The sequence below is a fragment of the Primulina tabacum genome, chromosome 16 (assembly GCF_025594145.1).
Source record: "Primulina tabacum isolate GXHZ01 chromosome 16, ASM2559414v2, whole genome shotgun sequence".
Taxonomy (NCBI): Eukaryota; Viridiplantae; Streptophyta; class Magnoliopsida; order Lamiales; family Gesneriaceae; genus Primulina; species Primulina tabacum.
In genome coordinates, this window is record NC_134565.1 from 4,809,705 (window position 1) to 4,833,111 (window position 23,407).

Sequence of the window (23,407 nt, forward strand, 5' to 3'; positions counted from 1 at the left end):
GTTGAAACTAAGTTTTTTATCTAGGCCAAGTTCGTGAGAGAAAGAAAAATCAATAGAGGAATATATATATATAGAGAGATATATAAAAAGCATTCTATTCGAATTTGGAGATAAATTAAAGATAAACATGATGTGATTTGTTTATATCTTAAAGAATGTTTGATCGGTTTTAAAAAATTATTTGGTTTACATTTTTTTTTCAAAGTTTGGCTCATAAGATATTATTATATTTACTTGATGACTATTTTATTAGATTTAAACTCTTACGTAAAACCATATCTTAACATAATCAAAAATTTAAAAATCATATTTTAAAATCTTTTGCATAATAAACAATAATTTAAAAGATCAAAATATATTAAAATGTTATTTCTTAATACATCAAGCAGTAGATCCAAAGCATAAAATTGAGTCTCCCAGAAACCCAGAAGTCTATGCCCACAAAATTTTTTTTTTGAAACTTGGACGAAATGATCTATTGTTTATAGGATTTAATGATTCTTAAAAGTGGTGATAATCAAAATAAATTATAAAGAATAGAAAAGAATTATGATTTGTTCATCTATCTATGGCCAGTTTATGTATCAGAATAAAAGGTTCTATGACAACAATTATTTATTTCAGATGATCTTCTTATTACATTAAAAATATGAATATCTTTATGTATAATATTCAAAATTTAAATATTTTAAGTCATTGATGACTATTAATATTTAATGGAACAATTTTTTTTTAAAAATCTCTAAAAAATAGGAAGATTTTATAAAGGCTAACAAAGAAATAACAACTAATTAGGAAAAAAGAGGTTTTATTGGTGTAGCAAGAAGTAGAATACAATAGTTGAGGTGGAAATAGAACCTCATCAAATCACACGTGTATGGTTTAAGAATCCAAATTTTTTGTGACATTCTTTGTATCATTTTTCGTAATATTCTTAATTATCTACAAGTTGTATCAAATTTAACGAGTTGCGATTTTTTTAACTTCTCATAATCAATACGCATGACAAATCTTTATCTATGATACACAAATTCTGAATGAATATTTCTACCGATACTTAAATGAGCTGTCTGGTTTTGCTAAACTTCATATCCCACAATTTTCTTTACCAAAAAATATGAATGATAGACACAACAGATAAATGAAAAAAAGTAGTGAAACCTAGACAGTAGCTTGAGAGAGGTCATACAAAAGTGTGTCAAGAGATCATGCACCTATTGCATGGCTCTGCAGTTCATGCCCAACTAATGCACTCTTCGTCTATTTAGCTAACATGAAAATCAATGGCGAATTCGCCTCAAAACTCACAAGAAAAACTTGCGTTACCGACCTAACTTGTGCAATGCCTTTTCATCTCCCTCTTCTCCCCATATCGCTCTTTCTTGTGTTTCTCCATTGTGTTTCCCTAAAGACCATTGCCCATAACACAATTGCTGAGTGTGGGCCGAATTTGCTAAGTTTAGCCCCATGTGCGCCGTTCATGCAAGGCGTGGCAGCTTCACCAGTGCAGTCATGTTGTGATAGTCTTAACCAACTCTACGGCCAGAAGCCTAACTTGCCTTTGTCCATTCCTCAATGACCCGTCTGCCTTGAGTTCGTTTCCTATCAACACAACGCTTGCTCTAGAGTTGCCTCAGCTGTGCAATCTCCAAATAGACCCTTCTATTTGCGGAGGTATGTATGTTAAACTATTATTTAATTCCTTCCTATAAATGAAGGACCATACAGTCCATTCGCATTTACAGAAAAGAAGATGCAGCACCATCTTGAAATCTAAGATTTTGGATTGCTTTTAATTCAATGCCCAGTTCATAATCAAATTATTTAATTCCATTCTCTTTTTTTCTTACATGAATGGAATAAAAAACCAAACGTCTAATGCAACATTTATTTTCCTAAACTTAAGAAAAAAAATAGATAATTGATGCTTAAAAAGGTGGCATACAATATTAGAATGAAAAATGTAAAGAATGAAGCAAGAAAAACCAGCAAGCGACTTTTATAAGCATTATTTTGATACTTGACTAATTTGGTTTTTGTTTCAAGGAGCTTCCTTGCCATCTACTTCCCCTGGTGCTCAAGTTTCCCTTGGGCCAAGACCAAATTCAACAGTTGCGGGTCTGCAAATTTTCTAACCTTCAAGAAACTCCCCCTCAACTTATTCAGATTTATAAATTTTGCTATCTTATTCTTTGTTCTGCCTTTACCATCTGTGGTTTATCCAGCTTCTCCAGTAGTAACAGTAGCGCCCCGACCGAGCATTATGGGATTTAGAATTCGCAATGTCGAAGTGAGTCTGAAGGTGAAAAGCCAATTGTGGTGTCTTCTGATGGCTACAATTTATTTCAGTGCTGACAAATGAAGCCTACTTAGCTGAACTACATGGCCTCATTTTCAAACTAGCGCTATTTGTTTCTACTATCTATTGAATATATGCTCTAGTTAATGAATTTTTTCTCATTAATTAACTTGCAGATATTTGATTCAATGCCAAAATACTTATGAAAAAATATATGATTATACTTGGCCATATCCAAGATATTATTATCGATTTCTTAATTTACATGATATAATCAATGGTTTTGTCTTAACAATATCCGATTACATAAGAGATACTTTAAATTTTGTGTTCATTGGGTTTTCATGTGTCTTTCATTTTTCGTTCTTGTATTCCCTTGACTGTCGTTTTCTACATTTTCTTTGATTCATCTTTTTCTTCTACTACACCTTTTGTTTTCTGCAGTGCATGTATTATAACTGATTGGTCATCCTTTTGATCTTCACTATATCTGGTTAATCTAAATATAAATTTGTATTTTTGTGTTTGTGTTTCTTCAAGTTGTTCAAGTAGTCATTTTGAATGTTTGGCTCTGATTAAATGCACTTTATTATTTTGTTTAATTATTTTAAATGAATTATCATGATTTATAAAAACAAAATAAATATTTTTAAATTTTAAAAATGGGATAATTTGTTACCTTTTGGATGAAATCCTTGACTGGTATCTAACTAACATTGTAGTAGTATCTTCAAGCAACGTTACTTTTGTAATATGCTCATTTTCTTGGACTGATAATGTCAAATGATATCTACAAAATATATTACTGTTAATATTATTATTGTTTAGGTTTTTTAATTGAACTCTATGTATTATTCATTATGATATCCTTAGAATTATATTGATTTTGATGTCCAAACACTTTGGGCAACTGTCTCCATTAGTTGTTTTGATTAAACTTTCATATAATTGTTGTATGTCTCGTACCACGATTTTGTTTTGTTTTCCACTTTTGATATCTTTTCTTCAAAGTAGTAGAGAATATTCTGCAATTATATTAAGATAAGAAATTAAGATTTAATTTTATTTGTAATTTTAAATTTGGAGTCATGATGATTTGTACATAAAATTTGTAACGTCTCGCTCATTTTTAAAAATGCGGAAACATTTTTTTTTATCATACGTAAACATAAACGTATAAAATTCTTAAAATCGTCAACATATGAAAATATTAATCTCCTCTCAATCTCATAAATCGTAATGCAGAAAACATGTGGTCCTCGGGTCGTGTCACTCCACCAAGTCTGCCGCCTACTCAGAGTTCGGCACCTCCAGGTCTCCTCACCATTTAGATCACCTGCATCACACACACCTAGTGAGTCTAAAGACTCAACACGCCTGTACCAGGAATAACAAGTACATATACATAGCACGCAGCAGTGAAAAATATCATACTCAACATATCTTTCATGAACTTAAAAGCATAACGTAAACGTGTTGAGTAAAATCATAATGCCAACATACCTTTCATGAACTTTAAAACATGAACATAAACATGTCGTATAAAATCATGTCGTGTCAAATCATGTCATCTCATATCATCATATACGTGTCAAAACATGTCATCTCATGTTATCATATACGTAAACGTGTCGTATCCTTTCAAAACATGATAATAATCATAGCATGTATCATCGTATCAACATACACGTGTTAAAATCTTAATTTGAATTCCGTTCATTAGCTGTGACTTTCGTATCATCATGTCATCATGTCAGTCGATGGATCCATCTACGTGTAACCGCGGTACCCGGCGGCGAGGGTCATCAGCGATGACATTACCCGCCCACTGAGCCCGGGCCTATCATATCATGTCAATGGAAATACGATCGTCGGGCTCCCTCTGGGGCCTTCTCCCGTAAACGGGCTCCCTCTGGGGCCTTTTTTCTCACGATATCTCCAATCATATCATCGTGTTAGTCACAACTAAATCACTTCCTTCAAAACGTGTCATCGTATTCATCATCACTTAATAAAAGCATGCATATACATAATTTTTCATTTAAACCAAGCATGCACCGTATTTATCATAATTGCGTAAAAATCGTAAACATGATGCATGAACATTTAAAATATCATGAATTTGTCCTCAGGGCGCTGCCAGGACCAAAATCTCACTCCGGGTGCAAAATGACATTTTTGCCCCTCGAACCCAAAAATTATCGTTTAACCCCTGGACTTTTAATTTCACGTTTTTGACATTTTCTTAATTCCATTGACTCTAGCATGTCCCAAATAATTATTTAAGCATACATGAATCTTCCCATATTTTTATTTGGCTTAAATCGATGACTTCTAAATTAATCTTTAACTATAACATATTACTGCGTTTTAATCCCGAATTAAACCAAACCTTAACATAAAATTTTCAAATTAAAAACTTAGACTTCCAATAATTATTTGAGCTTAAAAATAATTCTCCATAATTTTATTAAGCTTAATCTAGGCTTTTCAATTAATTCTTTAATTAATGCTTCGTATGGCGATTAAATCCCAGATAAATCCAAAACTCATCATTTTGATCCGAAACTTACCAAACTCCTAAAAATGTCCCAAAACATATTTAAAAACATCCCTAGACGTAAAATCGAATCCATTTCATAACTTAACCAAATTGTTTTAAAACTTAGACCGGAGTTCCGGTTTTAACCCGAAACAAACCGAAACTTAACCAACTATTTCCCAACTTCTTACCATACTTATTATACATTTAAAAGGCCCTAAAACCTCAAAAATCAGACCTCTAAACTTTCGAAAATGACCCTGGACCGTGGTTGAAAAATCCAGCAACCCTCATTTGGAAAAATCCTGCCACTAATCTTTATTCTATCGGTCCCATCTTACAAACTAAATGGTCAATTACCCAACCACCCCTGCTGAACTCAAGACCGAACCCACCAAGCCCTCTTGCACCAACTCTAGCTAACTTACTGCCCAAGAAGCCGCCTCACACAAGCACCCTACGTCCCCCTTTCAAGAACAAGCTACCCGAGTCCCCTCCATTATCTCCTTTGATCTGCCTATGGAACGCGACCAGCTGTGCTCAGCCCCTTCACAGCCCCTTCCACTGACCCAAGAGGGTCGGCTTCAAGGATGGTTTCGAGCCATGCACAGCAACCCATCCAAATCCCTCGATCTTATCCTCAAACGCTCACCCATACTAGACCCGAAGAGTTCCCCTCGAGCTTGGCAGCCAGAAACCCCAGCACTTAGACATCAGAATACACGACTTGCACAGCCCCCTTGCAACCAAAAAAACGCAGCCCCTTGCACACAGCATGAAGGAAACGTGAATGGTTAACACAATGATGCTATACATGGCAAAAATCTTGCATAGAAAGGTGATACAGAACTAGATCGAAATACTACATGCATTTGAATAAAATATCAGCATACTATCAGCGTGTATGAAGAGAAAAGGGTGATACATGCGTGCCTTTGATGATTGAAGCGCAAGAACAAGACGAGAGAACCCGGTAGAATTTTTCCTTTGCAAAGATAAGAGAAAACCGAAAGCTTGGTGGAGAAATGATGCTGAAAATGAGAGGAGTTGATGTGTGATAGGGTGTGTCGGCTGTTGGGGGAAGGGTATTAAGTTTAGTGGAGCCTAGGATATTATTAGTTAATTAAATAATAATATAATGGGTCTTAAATGGTCTTTTAAAAATTAAAGAGAATTTTAAGTCCAATAAATTTAAAAGTAGGGTCATTGAATCCAAACATACTCTCGAAAAATATTTCGTGTTGGAAAGATTTTGAAAATATTAGTCGAACCCTCAAAAAGTCCCCGATTTGATAAAATTTGCGTACCGGTAAAATAAAATCATGCGGGTCAAAATACCCAATAAAATCTCATTTCTTGAAAAATACCTTTAAAACATCTTATATTAATTAATAAAAATTAATCGTGTAATAAAAATACATTTTATACTTTAAAAGAATTTAATAAAATACCAAAGAATTAAATAATTTGCATGCATGTGGTTCACGTGGACTTTTCGATTGTCGGGATGTTACAAAATTTTACTAATACTGATATTATTTTTATATTTTAGTGTTATTTTGATTATGTTGTTACTTAATTATTAATATTTGCCTAAATTTTAATGAAACAATTGAATTTTATGAAAAGTGTTTCTTTGTGTTTTATTAATTGCTCAACGATGATCTTAGTTGAATTTTCGATTTGCTTGTCTATCTACATATATTACATTTTCTCTTTGTTGTTATTTTTTTCGACTTGTTGATGAACATGTTTAATATCATTTTTTGTAATAAATTTAAATTGTTAGTTGCAATCAATTTTTAATAACTTTACTCAATTTCAATTTTGGAATTGAAAAAATTAATTGAAAATTTTTTTCACTTATTTTTTAATCATGTAAATTTATTTATGTATTTTTATGTAATAATGACTTCAATAAACGTTAGTGTCATCTAGTTGATAAATAAATTAAACAGTTTATGATGCTTTCATCTCTATTGTTAAATAAATTAAACAGTTTATGATGCTTTCATCTCTATTGTTTCATTGCGATAAGGATTTAGTAGCATTCTTGTTGTGGCTGATGATCGTAGTTGTGTGACAACTATAATTTTTTATTTCATTAACGTATTTATATATATTTTTTTGTAAATACGAAGTATGTAAAAATATTTCATGGTTTTAATTATCATCTAGATAAAATGTTGATCTCGTGTTGAAAAATGCTATAGTTGCATTATTATTTTCTTTCATTTATAATAAACTTCCTTCGTTTTGTGGGATGGCTTCCCATAAACTTAATGTTATTGTCTCTAGTCTGCACCATATATTTTATATTGAATTAATTATCAATTTTGAATATTTAAATTCTTTTACGAAATTTACTGTATATTGAGGAGCACAATTCTCTTCTAAAAACTTGTCTTTTTCCTTCACTCGAGAAACTACTTACGTGGTTGACCTTATTCAGAATTCAAATTATATTTGTTTATATAAATTTTAACTTTAGTTCCATATGATGCAAAACATTTAGAAAATGCTTAACAAATCTTTAGTTATTTTTCTCAATACTTAACAATACTTAACATTGTCTTTTTCCTTCTGCAAATGATTTGAAATTAAATTTTCATATAATATTCGTATGAATGACTAGTTCAACGTCTTCATTGACATTTTGGGTAATTTTTAGTTATTTTTCTCACATTTATTTCAAACATTTGATATCTTCTGAGCAATCAGCTACTATGAGTTTTCGAATCAATTTTGAATTCTGTTTTGTTCAATATGATTTCTTTGTCAAAGTATTATTACTTGTATCTTTACATCCTTTTGATTTTCTTTCAACAAACTTATTGATATATAATTGTCTTTTTCCATTATTGTACACATTTGATTTTGAAAATAAATATTTAGATGATAATGAATTTGAAGTTGGTCTAAAAATTTTCAAACTGTTGAGATATTTATATAGTATATAGATATCTGATTATGCGGCATTAATGAACATCGATTTCCGTTTAGTTATCTGATTAGATATTGAGATTTTTTCTTCTTAAATGATTAAATTAAATTTAATGATTAATTAATATAAAAGTGTTACGTATTTTGTGTTAGTGAATTTGTATCGTTTGATATATTTTTTTTAAAACAAGATTTTTTACAATTTTTTAGTCAAATTTTATTTTACTATTATTAATGTTATTATTGTATTATCAATTTTGTAATTATTAGTTCATTATCTAATTAATTTAAGTGAGATTTACTGTATTTGTCAAAACATAACACTTTTATAAATAAAACACTATAAAAAGTTGTCAGATAATTGGTGGGTGTAAATTACATACATTATTAAAAACTTTATCAACAATTATATATATATATAAATATTTAAAGGATACATGTTTTACTTATATTATCTAATCGAATGTTAAATATCAAAATTTATAACTTCCCAATAAAGCAGAACCATACACAAAATTATGAACGAATGATGTTAAATAGCAATATAGTTAGAACTAAATCAGAAATTAATTAATCTATTGGAAAAGAAAAAAAAACATGTTTGTCCAAACACAGTCTAATTTCATTGCATCTAAGTTAAATTTAATAATTAATTAATATAAAAGTTTTATGTATTTTGTTTAGTGAATTTGTATCGTTTGATACATTGTTTTTTTTTTACAAGATTTTATACATTTTTTTACTCAAATTTTATTTTATTATTATTGTTATTATTTTTATTATAAATTTTGTAATTATTGGTTCATTATCGAATTAATTTCAGTGACATTTATTTAATATAAAAGTGTTATGTGTTTTGTTTAGTGAATTTGTATCGTTTAATACATTGTTTTTTTACAAGATTTTATACATATTTTTTACTCAAATTTTATTTTTATTTAAATTATTATTGTTATTATTGTTATTATCAAATTTGTAATTATTGGTTCATTATCGAATTAATTTCAGTGACATTTATTTAATATAAAAGTGTTATGTATTTTGTTTAGTGAATTTGTATCGTTTGATATATTGTTTTTTTACAAGATTTTATACATTTTTTTACTCAAATTTTATTTTTATTATTATTGTTATTATTTTTATTATAAATTTTGTAATTATTGGTTCATTATCGAATTAATTTCAATGAAATTTATTAATATAAAAGTGTTACGTATTTTGTTTAGTAAATTTGTATCGTTTGATATATTGTTTTTTTACAAGATTTTATACATTTTTTTACTCAAATTTTATTTTTATTATTATTGTTATTATTTTTATTAAAAATTTGTAATTATTGGTTCATTATCGAATTAATTTCAATGAAATTTATTTAATATAAAAGTGTTACGTATTTTGTTTAGTGAATTTGTATCGTTTAATACATTGTTTTTTTACAAGATTTTATACATATTTTTTACTCAAATTTTATTTTTATTTAAATTATTTTTATTATCAATTTTGTAATTATTGGTTTATTATCGAATTAATTTCAGTGACATTTATTGTATTTGTCAAAACGTAACACTTATAAAAATAAAATATTATAAAAAATTGTCAGACAATTAGTGGGTGTAAATTACATACAATATTATAAAGTTTATCAACGATTAAATATATATATATATATTTAAGGGATACATGTTTTACTTATATTATCTAATCGAATGTTAAATATCAAAATTTATAACTTCCCAATAAAGTAGAACCATAGACAAAATTATGAACGAATGGTGTTAAAGAGCAATATAGTTAGAACTAAATCAGAAATTAATTAATCTGATCAGGGTCTTCTCTCCTGACCAGGGTCATCTTTTTCGACCAAGGTTCAGGTCACCCGACCAAGGTTCATCTAGCTCGACCGTTCGGGTCACCTGACCAGGGTCAACTCGCCCCGATCGACCTGGGTTTAGTTCACCTGACCAGGGGCCATCTCGCTCTACTAGGGCCATCTCGCTCGATCAAGATTCATCTTCCCCAACAATGGTTCAGGTCACCCGACCAGAGTTCATCTCCTGGACCAGGGTTCATCTCACATATTCACAAGGAAAGATCTTTCTAGATTGGGTTCTTTCCCACTTGGGCCGATCGCAAGGAGACTTGTCTGTCAGTATTGGTCACCATTCCTCGAAATCATTAGCTTGACAATCAGTACCCTTGACAAGACCAGAATAGTATGGGTCGTCATGCCTACTGACAAAGGACAGGGTGTGGGCATATGTCTAATAAAAAACAGTGTCCAGACACCATAATCGAGGTCATATTCTTTCCTATAATTACCCAGGTTTTCTCATTACTTTGTTACATGAGATATTGCATTATATTGTATTTAATAAATTCTCTCTCTACCTAGTTAACCCAGTACTGACTTGAGCGCGGAGTGAACACATTGAAAACCCTTCTGACGCCCTACTGACATTTTATTGTTGAGTGTGTACAGATTTTCTGACCCGAGCTCTCCCCATCAGGCCAAGCAAGACCCATCCCACCAGCCACCCGGGCTCATCTCATCAAGCCTGGTCATCCAGTCTCATCTCACCTTGCGTGGCCAGGTCACCTCGGCTCATCCCATCAGATCAGGCCAAGCCTATCCCACCAAGCCAGGTCAGGCCATCATGGCCTATCTCACCAGGCCAGGTTAGGCCACCCAAGCTCATCCCATCAGGCCAAGCCAGACCCATCCTACGGGAAACTCGGGCTCATCTCACCATGCCAAACACCCAAGCTCATCTCATCAGGCCAGGTCAGGCCCATCTTACAAAGCCAGACCACCCGAGCTCGTCCATCAGGCTAGGCCAGATTCATCTCATCAAGTCAAAAATCTTCATATACAAAGTACACTTCTTTGCTCATTAGATTGTCGCTTAGCTCACCTAATATATCCGGACATCATCTTTAGCGTCGTATATGGAAAATCGATCTATAGACGTAGATACGATTTTCATTCAAATATTAGCCCAAAGAGATGAGGCCCCAACACCTTATTCTAAGCCTGAGAGACATGAGGCCCCGAAACCTTATCTAATCCCTGGAGAAATGAGTCCCCATCACCTTATTCTAAGCCCAAGAGACATGAGACTCCGACACATTATCTAAACTCGGGAGGAATGAGCTCCCTACACCTTAGTCTAAGCCCGGGAGGCATGAGGCCCCAACATTTTATCGAAGCTCGGGAGACATGTGGCCCCAGAATCCTTCTAAGTTCGGGAGGCATGAGGTACCGACACTTCATTAAACCTACGAGATATGAGGCCCCAAAATGTTATCTAAGCCCGGGAGACATGAGACTCCGATATTTTATTCAAATCTCGGGAGACATGAGTAACTGACACCTTATCTAAGCCCGGGAGACATGAGGCTCTTGCTCCATATTCTAAGTCAAGGAGCCATGAGGCCCAAGTACCTCATCTAAACCCAAGAGGAATGAGGCGTCGACACCTTATTCTAAGCCCATGAGACATGATGCCCCAACATTTTATCTAAGACCAGGATACGTGAGGCCCCAACACTTTATCTAAGTACGGGTGAAATAAGGTCCCGACACCTTATTCTAAGCCCGGAAGACACGAGACCCAAGGACCTTATTCTAAGCCCGAGAGACATGAGACCCGACACTTTATCTAAGCCAGGGATACATGAAGCCTCGGCACCTTATCTAAGCCCAGAAAAAATGAGGCCCCGACACCTTATTATGAGCCCGCGAGGCCCGAGAGCCCGACACTTTATCTAAGATTGGGAGACATGAGGCCACATCACTTATTCTAAGCACGAAAGGCATCAGGGCCAGGTTACTTTACAACACTTGGAAAATTTTACAAAGTGTTGGGGCTAACTAGTCCTCGATCAGTGATCAAGACTACTTTGTCAAACCAAATAACTAGTGAAAATTCAAGAAAGAAATGATTGAGCGAGAAAATGATTATTTTAATCGATAGCTAAATAAGTATAGTGGAGGGGCTAATGCCAAGAGTCGCATCATCATCAAAGAAAGAGTCAATGGCCTTATCTAGATTGGAGAAGTCTTCCATGTCCGCAGAGAGAACACCATCCTCTTCAAATTGCTCCTTTTTATTTGTAGGAGCAGATCAGAAAACAATAATTAACTATCTCTTCGACGGAGTCCAAACATGACTAATCGGACGGTGAGTAAGACTCTAACCCCACTATTTAAGCAGAGAGTGTTGATGCCTTGGATTACCCGAGTCATCCTTGGACTTGAGCAGGAAGAAAAGACAAAACTTGTAGCATCCCAAAAATTTGAAGGTCCACGAGAATCACATTCATGCAAGTTATCGGATTTCTTATGTATTTTAATAATTTATTTTTATTGCATTAAACGCATGATTGTGATTTGAATATGTGTTTTTATTTCTTGGTTCATTAAGATTGCATGATATAAGGCTTTTAGCAGTATTTCACGCTCAAATGAGGAAAGAAGATCGGGGATAGTTAATGAGAAATGTTTTTATTAAATAATTATTTTTAATTATTTAATATATGGTGTAAATAAGTGTGATTTTCGAAAATAGGCCTTGTTAAGGCATTTTTACCCATCGAGTCATATTTTAAGCCAGTATGCGATTTTTAGCAAAACAGAGAATTTTTTGAGGGTTCGGGCAATATTTTCGAAAACGTACCTAAACGAAATATTTTACGAGGGTGTTTTGGGCTTAATGGGACTATATTTATACTTTTGGGCCTAAAATCCTTCACAACCACATTATTTTTAATTAAGTGCCCATTATACACAAAATATTATATCTAACCTTACCTCAAAACCCTAATCACCTCACTCCCATAGTTTCGGCATATCCTCTCGAAGAATTCCATCAGCTTTTTGTTACCTTCAGCAGCTTCCCTACTCAAATTTTGTAAGAATTTTCAAATGAACACTTCCCCGTCCCTTCGGTGTCCGTTCTACGCAATTGTAGTTGAGTTTTCGAGCGTAAATACGCAAAGGAATGCCCTATACCTCGTTTTTCTCATTATTCACATCATTATATGTTTATTTGTGTGTTTATGCATGAAAATATCAGAGCTAACGTTTTATGTGTATATGGATCGAAATTTCATGAAAAATACTCCACTTTTCTTCATGTAATCTCACGACTTTTGATATGGTTGAAGGGCAGCTGGATCTTTGACGTTTAAGGATCATTTTACAGCAATTTTCAAAGAACTCTAGAGGTTATATCAGATCTGGATCGAGGAAGGTAGGGCCGAGGGTGTATGCTCACTACAAGAATTTTGGCATACAACAACGCACATACGACAACGATTTTTCACTAAAACTATTGTCGTATACTTTTTAACAACGATTTTAGTGAAAACTGTTGTCTTAGGTGTGTTTTTTAAGCAAAAGACAACGATTTTCTAAAAACTGTTGTATTTTAGCGTTTTTTGGGGTCAAAGACAACGGTTTTTAGAAAACTATTGTCTTTGAGTGTTTTTTAGGGTCAAACCGTTGTCTTTGAGCGTGTTTTTTTGGACAATCGAGAACGGTTTTAGAAAACTGTGGTCGATTAGCGTGTTTTTTGGACAAACAACAACGGTTTTAACGATGATTTTAGCATCATCGTCGCTAAATATTGCGACGGTTTTTTAAAACTTAGCGACGGTTACCATCGCTAAATATTACGACGGTTTTGTAGATTAATAAACAGCCGTCGCTAATAGTGATGGTGTTCGTCTAACAGTCGCTAATAGCGATGGATTATGAAATTACCGTCGCTATTTGACCAAAAGCTGTCGCACATTGTATATAAATATCCACATTTTCGGTCCATTTTCCTCCACACTACTCCACAATACTTAAAAATTTTCTCTCTTAAACGATTTTAGTTTGGACTTAGGGTAAATTTTTTCGTTTCAATTTTTGGTAAATTTTTAAGTGTTAGTTAAGATCATGAATATTTTTAGCATAGTCAGATTGTAAGTTTTTTTTAGATTTATTAAATTATTAAAAGCAATTTTTTTTATTTTATCAAAAAATTTAGCGACGGACATCATGAAAAACCGTCGCTAAGTTTAGCGACGGAATTTATGGATAATCGTCGCTAATTAGCGACAGTTTATTATGATTTCCGACACTGATTGCAAATAGTATCTAAGACATTGGATACAATCCGTTGTCGTTAAACGCATTTTCAACAACACCCTCAGTTACAACAGTTGTAAAAAGGCTACGATAACGGATAAAATCCGTCGTCGTTTTGCGTTTTTGTTGTAGTGGCTTGGTTCTAGGGTTCGAGGGACTAGATTAGGTGAAAGGGGAGGGCACCGATGCAGGGGATGTTCCATGGACGTGGAGTAGACCCTGCTGGGTCTGAGACATGGTCTGGAGCAGCTCGTGCATGGCTGGTCTCGGGTTAGGAGGAGATCGAAGAAGCTAAACGTGATTTAGGGTTCGACGATGGAACTTCGGATTCATCGTGTACAATCGTGTGCATGAGGTTAGAGTCCATGGCTAGTCTATCCAGGAAGGTCCAGAGGTTGGCTAGGAAGGGTTGGTTCGAGGATGGTCCAAGTAGGTTAGGCATAGGTTCGATTATTTTGTTCGATAGCGCAACTAGGGTTGGAATGGTTCAGGTTCAGCAAGGTTACAGCAGAGTCCAGCGGGATTTAGAGGGTCATAAATGGCTGGAACTATGACGTTTAGGGACTGGGAGGATGTGAATAAGTTATGGTTTAAATTTGGAAAAATTTGGTTAAGTTTCGGATTGATTCGGGTTAAAACCGGGACCCATGTCCAAGTTTTGGAACGAATTATAGAAGTTCTTGCATGGGCTCGAGTTTACGTCTAGAAAATGATTATAAATATGTTTTGAGGTGTTTTAATAAGTTCGGTTGGCTTCGGGTCGAAATTTTGAGGTCCACGAGTAAAATGGTCAATTAGGGTTTTCAGGGACAAAATGGTCAATTTGCACACGGGTCGAGCTAGCAGTCCTGGCAGCGCTCTGATAACCAAAATTGTGTTTTTAAAATGTATATAATTAATATGAATATGAATTTTTATGAAATTATGTTGGATTCTTGGTTTTAAGAAAATGTATGTATATGTATGAATTTTATAAGTGATGAATACGGTGACATGTTTTTGAATGAGGTGAGTTGGTTGTGACAAATACGAACGCAAACATGTAAGGTCAAGGCTCAGTGGATGGGTAAAAATGTCTCTGATATCCCCAACGCCGGATTCTATGGATATACGTAGATGAATCCATCGACTTAGAGCTGATAACAAAGTCACAACTAATGATCTGAATTCAATTTAAGAAAAGAATATGTATATGATTTGATATGAATATGTTTACGTTTATGTTCATCTTTTGAAAGATCATGAAAGTTACTTTGTTTACAGTACTTTTCACTGTTGCATGATATGTATATGTATTTGTTATATCGATTCACGTGTGTTGAGTCTTTAGACTCACTAGGTGTGATCGATGCAGGTAATCATGTGGATGAGGAGACTGGTGGCGCTAAACACTGAGTAGGCTGGGTTGGGGGTGCACGTGAAAACCCGAGGACCTTGCATTTCTTCTGCATAATATGATTTTTGAGACATGGGTTTAAAAAACATTTTTAAATGTGTTTGAATCTTTATATACGTTGTTAATTTGTCAGACTTTTGGTAGTGTGTTCGAGATTCTCTTTTAAAACAGTAGACTAGGAGATTGATTCCATTTTAAGATTTAATTAACTGTAATTATTTTTATTTAGTGGATGGTTGACTTATTTTTATGTATAAGAGTACGTGTGCATTTTCGGGCGTAGCTTGTTTTTTGAAAAAAATAATAATAGACGTTTCAAAAGCATTACCAGATTCCAAGTTGCTCTTGAAAAACTAAGTAGAGCACAGGTAGAATTTAGCCAAGGTTTAGGTCACCCGACTAGGGTCATCTTGCCCGACCAGGGTTCATATTGCCAGGCATGGTTCAGATCACCTGACCAAGGTTCATCTTGCCCGACTAGGATTTAGGTCGTCCAACCAGGATTATCTCGTCCAACCAGGGTTCATCTCTTCCTCAACCAGGGTTCATGTCACCCGATCAGGGTTCATCTCATCCGACCAGGGTTATCTCATCAGGCTAAGTTTCATTTTGGCCGACAAAGATTCATGTCACTCAAAATGATTGAGATACCATATGACTCAAAGTTATCAACATTCATAACTAAAGACACCATTAGAGAACTAGAAAGCGAGATAAAAGTTAATATTTAAAATGTATAAATGTAATAATTTACTATAATTTTGCAATATAAATTCATTTTTGTAGTTTTTTTTCCAACCACATATTTATTATAATAATAATTATTATTATTATTATTAAAAATCTCTATAATAAAGATAAAAAAATGGTGTTTGAGTATTTTTGATTTTTTTCTTTTTAATTTTATTATTTGAAATTGTAGTTTAGTCTTTTATTAACTTTTATAATTATGATATGACTTTTATTTAAAATAATAATTTCAAATTACATTATGGTCTCTCAATTTCCCCTCATTAATTTTAACAATTATGATATTAACCCTATATGAATATAAATCAAATTGATTTTAAAAAAAACATAGTACAAGCACATATATAACACGTGCACAGATATACAAGTGTGTGTATATATATCAATCACAAACTATCATTTTTTAAATTTCATTTGTTTTAACCCAAAATAATCATAACTACTATAAAATTGGAAGTATATCTCATGTAATCCGACAATATTGTTAAGACATAACCATTGATTATATCATGTAAGTTAAGAAAATGATAAAAATATCTCTGATATGGCCAAAAATATAATCATATAACTTTTCATCAAGTATATATTTTGGCATTGAATCAAATTTCTGCACGTTAACAAGAAAAGTTTCAATAATTAGAGCATATATTCAATAGATAGTAGAAACAAATAGCGCTAATTTGAAAATGAGGCCATGTAGTTCAGCTAAGTAGGCTTCATTTGTCAGCACTGAAATAAATTGTAGCCATCAGAAGAACCAACAATTGGCTTTTCACCTTCAGCCTCACTTCGGCATTGCGAATTCCAAATCCCATAATGCTCGGTCGAGGCGCTACTGTTACTACTGGAGAAGCTAGATAAACCCAGATGTAAAGGCAGAACAAAGAATAAGATAGCAAAATTTATAAATCTGAATAAGTTGAGCGGGAATAACTTGAAGGTTAGAAAATTTGCAAACCTGCAACTGTTGAATTCGGTCTTGCCCCGAGGGAAACTTGAGCACCAGGGGAAGTAGATGGCAAGGAAGCTCCTTGAAACAAAAAACAAATTAATAGAGTATCAAAATAAAGCTTATAAAAGTCGCTTGCTGATTTTTCTTGCTTCATTCTTTGCATTTTTCATTCTAATACTGTATGCCACTGGCCTTTTTAATGCATCAATTATCTTTTTTTTTCCTTAAGTTTAGGAAAATAAATGTTGCATTAAACGTTTGGTACTGCATTAAGTTTAAGAAAAAAAAAAGAATGGAATTAAATAATTTGATTATGAAGTGGGCATTGAAAAGCAATCCAAAATCTTAGATTTCAAGATGGTGCTGCATCTTCTTTTCTGTAAATGCGAATGGACTGTATGGTCCTTCATTTATAGGAAGGAATTAAATAATAATTTAATAAAAATTTGACATACATACCTCCGCAAATAGAAGGGTCTATTTGGAGATTGCACAGCTGAGGCAACTCTAGAGCAAGCGTTGTGTTGATAGGAAACGAACTCAAGGCAGACGGGTCATTGAGGAATGGACAAAGGCAAGTATGCTTCTGGCCGTAGAGTTGGTTAAGACTATCACAGCATGACTGCACTTGTGAAGCTTCCACGCCTTGCACGAACGGCGCACATGGATGGGGCTAAAGTTAGCAATGGCCTTTAGGGAAACACAATGGAGAAACACAAGAAATTAAAGAGCGATGTGGGGAAAAGAGGGAGACGAAAATGCATTGCACAAGTTAGGTCGGTAATGCGAGTTTTTCTTGTGAGTTTTGAGGCGAATTCGCCATTGATTTTCATGTTAGCTAAATAGACGAAGAGTGCATTATTTGGGCATGAACTGCAGAGCCATGCAATACATAGGTTTGTGATTCCTTGACACACTTTTGTATGACCTCTCTCAAGCTACTGTCTAGTTTTCACTACTTTTTCATTTCTCTGTTGTGTCTATCATTCATATTTTCAGGTAAAAAAAATGTGTGGGACATGAAGTTTAAAAAAACCAGACAGCTCATTTAAGTATCGGTAGAAATATTTTTTCAAAATTTTGTGTATCATCAATAAAGATTTGTCACGCGTATTGATTATGAGAAGTTCAAAAAAATCACAACTCATTAAATTTGTTACAACTTGTATATAATTAAGAATGTTACGAAAAATGATACAGAGAATGTCACGAAATATTTGGACTCTTAAACCATACACATGTGTGATTTCATGATGTTCTATTTCCACCTCAACTATTTTATTCTACAATTATTTATCGATAATAAGAATTTACGTGTTTATCAGGATAATGAAATTATTATAATTATTGAATAATTAAAAAATTTCATGTTCTATTAAAATAAAATAAGGGCTTCAGTATTTAATTAATGATTTGTATGATATTTTTAATTAAAATTTTAATTATCGAATTAAATTTAATAGAATAATGAGCATTTGAGGGAGCAACGAAGGGCTTCAAATCCTTTACTACACTTCTTGCTAGGCCAATAAAACCTATTTTTTCCTAATTAGTTGTTATTTATTTGTCAACCTTTATAAAATCTTCCTATTTTTTAGGGATTTAAAAAAAAATGTGTTCCATTAAATATTAATAATCATCAATAACATAAATTATTTAAATTTTGAATATTATACATAAAGATATTAATATCTTTAATGCAATAAGAAGATCATCTGAAATAAATAATTGTTCTGATAGAACCTTTTATTCTAATACATAAACTGGCCATAGATAGATGAACAAATCATAATTCTTTTCTATTCTTTTTATTTTATTTTGATTATCACCATTTTTAAGAATCATTAAATCCTATAAACGATATATCATATCGTCCGAATTCCAAAAAAAAAAAATTGTGGGCTGTCTGTGTTTCTGGGAGGCTTTATTTTATGCTTTGGATCTACTGCATGATGTGTTAAGAAATAACATTTTAATATATTTTGATCTTTTAAATTATTGTTTATTAAGCAAAAGATTTTAAGATATGATTTTTAAATTTTCGATTATGCAGTAGATTTTAAGATATGGTTTTACGTAAGAGTTTAAATCTAATAAAATAGTCATCAAATAAATATAATAATATCTTACGAGCCAAACTTTGAAAATTAAAAAACTGTAAACCAAAAAATTTTTTAAAACTGATCCAACAATATTCTTTAAGATATAAAACTTATCTTTAATTTATCTCTAAATTCGAATAGAATGCTTTTTATATATCTCTATATATATATATATTCTTCTATTGATTTTTCTTTCTCTCACGAACTTGGCCTAGATCAATAACTTAGTTTCAACATGCAGCAGCAGACGATGATTAATCCGGTCACGGTGGGGCTTCGTTTCAATCCCACAGACACAGAACTCATGCTCCTTCTAAACAAGAAGATCAATAACCAGCCACTCACATGCGACTATATCCGCACCGTAGATGTTTACAAGTATAATCCGTGGGAGTTGGCCGGTACTTTCTTCTTTCTTCAGTCTGTATTGGATTAGATTATAAAATAGATTTGTGATATATTGTGTGGTGTGTGCATGATCGTGATCAGTGGGTGGATTGTAGAAATTTTGTTAGAATTAAGGAGGGCGGTTTACTTTGTTATATATGCTTGCATGTGTGTTTTGATGTTTTTTGACTAACTAATAAAGAATTTTATGTTTTCAAAAAATATTTTTATCTGTTGCAGATACTAATACAAGTTGGGGGGATGATGGATTAATGTACTTTTTTACCCCGAGAGACCGGAAGTATATGAATGGCAGTCGACCGAACCGAGCCGCCGGTGATGGATTTTGGAAGGCAACGGCGATTGGTAAAAAAATATTTGATAATAATGAATGTATTGGATTGAAGAGGACCTTGGTTTTTTACCAAGGGAAGGCCTCCAATGGAAAGAAGACTAACTGGATAATGCACGAGTACACTATTAACCAGCCTCCGAGACATCCGACGGGATCCATGCGGGTAAGAACTCTCTCAACATGTTTTTGTAAATATGGCCGGTCCTTTTTCCCGCAATTTTCTCAAGTCCGATCCATTCCGACATGTTTTTTTATGCCGTGTTTGTTCGCCACTTTTTCAGCTAGATGACTGCGTTCTGTGCCGGATTCGTGAGAGAAAACCGGCCGCCGCCGCTTCTGATTCTTGTAAAACCATACGCGAGACTTCTGAAAGTGAGAACCTGACATCCCACAAGCGTTCGAGAACTGAATCTGATCAGCAGCACGACGTTCCAGCGCAACACCATCTTCACCTACGACAGCCGGATCTTCCATTAATGCACCAACAGTTTCAGCAGCGACAGCCGGATCTTCCATTAATGCACCAGCAAAATCAAACTGCTCTGCAATACACGAGTCAGCAGCACGGTAGTGTTCCACAGCAACAACAAAATCAGCCTGGTGGAGAGCTCGATTATTCTGTCCAGAGAAGATTAGAAGAAATAGAACATTTTCTTATGGATGATCTAGAAAACGACGACGAAGGTGTACTGATCGACAACTAGTTTGAACGACTCTATCTTCGTGATCAAATCTTGGATTTAGCATTGCTGCCATAGTGCCCACTTCATAATTATTTTATTTGTAATTTTAAATTTGGAGTTATAACAATTTGTAAATAAAATTTTGCTTATATTCATATTATTTTAATATTTTAATGTGATTTTGATTAATGTAGTTTGCTTAGTTATACGTGTGATATTTGCATAAATTTTAATGAAACAATTGAATTTTACGAGAAGTGTTTCTTTAATCGTGTTTTATCAATTGCTCAACATTAATGATATTAGTTGAATCTTCGATTTTCTTGTCTATCTATATATATTTCATTTTCTCTTTGTTGTTATTGTTTTCCGACTTATTGATGTTCATGTTTTATGTCATTTTTGGAAATAAATTTAAATTATTAGTTTCAATCAAATTTTAATAACTTGACTCATTTTCAATTTTGGTATTGAAAATTTTAATTGAATTTTTTTTCACTTAATTTTTAGGCATGCAAACTTATTTATGTATTTGTATGTAATAATAACTTCAACAAAAGTTAGTGTTATCTAGTGGATAAAATAAATTAACTGTTTATCATGCTTTCATCTCTATTACTTTATTGCGATAAGCGTTTAGTAGTATTATTGTTGTCACCATGATCATTTCATAAAATTTTATTTATATTAATTCAATGTTTTTGTGATAGACCTTAAATTGAAAAATACAAAAAGAATCGAGGAGTTTCTAACTAAATTTTAATAGTTATATTTTTTAAAAAAATATTATTATATTTATTTGTGAAATAAAGATATTGGAAAGAAGGAATCATGCTGGGTGTCATTTAGATTACTTTATATATATATATATATATATATATATATATATATGTATATATATATATGTATATATATATATGTATGTTTACACGTATGTGTGTAAAAAAAGAATAAGCAAGAACAAGTCTACATAAAATTCAAGTGAAAAAGCGAAAAATTGAAAGGTAAAGTATTATCTTGCCTTAAGTAGTGAAAAATGCTACAATATAATATATTAGGAGATAAATAAATTATCAGTTATTATATAGTTGGTGGTTATAAATTATTAATGTATTTTCCAATTGAAGGTTACAAACAATTTTTCTGATTAGACATCTGCCCATGCATTATCTTTTGAAGGCTGCTCATGTAATGTCCCGAAAATTTGAAAGTCCACGTGAATCACATGTATGCAAGTTATTAAATTTCTTTGGTATTTTATTAAATTGTTTTAAAGCATTAAATGCATGTTTATTTTATTAATTCGTGATTAATTATTTTTATGCATAATTATTGCATGGTAGAATTTAATTCATGAAATTTTAAAAGTTCATGCATTAGGGTTTCTAAGTGTATTTCACGTTCGATCGAGGAACGGAGACCGGAGAATTCTCAAAAAAATTATTTCATTACATGATTTATTTTTATAAATTAATATAAGGTGTTTTTAAGGGTATTTTTCAAAATGGGATTTGATTGGGTATTTTTACCCGCGTGATTTTATTTTTTAAATGTACGCAAATTTAATCGAATCGGGTGACGTTCTGAGGTTTCGACTTATATTTTCAACGCGAAATATTTTTCGGGAGTGCGTTTGGATTTAACGGGCCTACTTTTAAGCTCATTGGGCTTAAACATCTTTTAAAATTTTAATTAACATGATTATTGTCCACTAATCTTCTAATTAACAATATCATTTAATCCTAAGCATCTCTTTACCTACCCGTAATCCCCCCATCAGCCGATCACCCCTTTTTCCATTCAAAAGCCTCTCGGTTTCATCAAATCTCAGCTGAATAATTCGGTCATCCTCCATTCTTGCAAAGGAAACTTTCGACTACACCAGTCTTGGCAAAGGATAAATCCTCTCGGGTCTCCCTCTTCTTGCTTTGTTCACCAAATCATCCCCAGGCACGCTTGTTACTTTGTTTTGCTTCATACACGTCAATATTACTGTTGTGTGTACGAACCTTCATGAAATCATTTGATCTAGTTAAGCACATGGATAATATTTCGGTTTTTGCACCATTTCTATGCATTATATGTTATGTTATTCATATTTTCACGTTGAGTGCAAGGGGGCTGTCTCATGGCTTGCTGAATGGGTCCCTTTACTTGTGAGGTTGCTGTCTTTGGGTTGGGAACGATCTGTAGGGGGTGGGGACTAAAAACCGTGAGTTTACAGCAAGGGGGTTTGGATGGTTTCGGTGGATCGCGCGCAAAGGGGTAAGATCGGGCTGTGCATGTGCTCAAACCCAACCCAGCCATGTTTCAGACGGTGTAGAGCCTAGTGTGTTGTTAGGAGGGAGTCATAGAATTTTGGTTGAGGGAGAAGCTCGGTCTTCAGAGGCTTGGTGTGAGTTGGGAAGAAGGTGATAGTTTCGGCCGTTACGGGTGGTGCAGCAGCTGGTTGCTTGGGTTAGGCTTAGTTAAGAAGAGTAGTTAGGTCCTAATGGTGAGTGTTATCGGCTGAACAAGTGGTGGAGTGAGAGAGGACCGAAAGAAAATATGGTTTGGGGTGACATGTGTTGAGATGAGAGCAAGGGAAGGGGATGGCCGAGGGTGGCAAATTTCTTGGAAGTTTGAGCCGTGGTTTTAGGAGCTTGAGTACATGTTTTAGGAGCTTTAAGTGTATTTAAGATATGGTAAACAAATTGGGAAAAATTCGGTCAAGTTTCGAGTCGATTCGGGTTAAAATCGAGACCTCGGTCCAAGTTTTAATAGTAGGAGCAATATTCACCTATGTGAGCACCGTTGAGGTATCAATCACCTATTGGATGTGATGAAATATAGAAAAATTGTGCATCCAATGGGTGAGTGACA

General features: G+C 33.3%; 1 protein-coding gene and 1 pseudogene across 1 annotated transcript; one reads left to right on the plus strand and one right to left on the minus strand.

The window, feature by feature from the left end:
- Positions 1–1,273: 1,273 nt before the first annotated feature.
- LOC142528288 (non-specific lipid transfer protein GPI-anchored 10-like) lies at positions 1,274–2,362 on the plus strand (annotated as a pseudogene).
- A 14,333-nt stretch (positions 2,363–16,695) lies between these two features.
- LOC142528289 (non-specific lipid transfer protein GPI-anchored 10-like) lies at positions 16,696–18,066 on the minus strand. The gene is made up of 4 exons (XM_075633334.1): positions 18,055–18,066; positions 17,478–17,691; positions 17,025–17,096; positions 16,696–16,919 (listed from the first exon to the last, which is right to left on the minus strand). Exons 1-4 carry the CDS (start codon positions 18,064–18,066, stop codon positions 16,783–16,785), a joined length of 435 nt encoding a protein of 144 aa, XP_075489449.1. The 3' UTR covers positions 16,696–16,782.
- Between the last annotated feature and the right edge of the window lie 5,341 nt (positions 18,067–23,407).

Coding starts and splice junctions, on each gene's coding strand:
- LOC142528289 (XM_075633334.1), bottom strand. Junction 17,097..17,477: donor AGACCCTTCTATTTGCGGAG/GTATGTATGTCA, acceptor TTTTGTTTCAAG/GAGCTTCCTTGCCATCTACT. Junction 16,920..17,024: donor ACCGAATTCAACAGTTGCAG/GTTTGCAAATTT, acceptor GGGTTTATCTAG/CTTCTCCAGTAGTAACAGTA.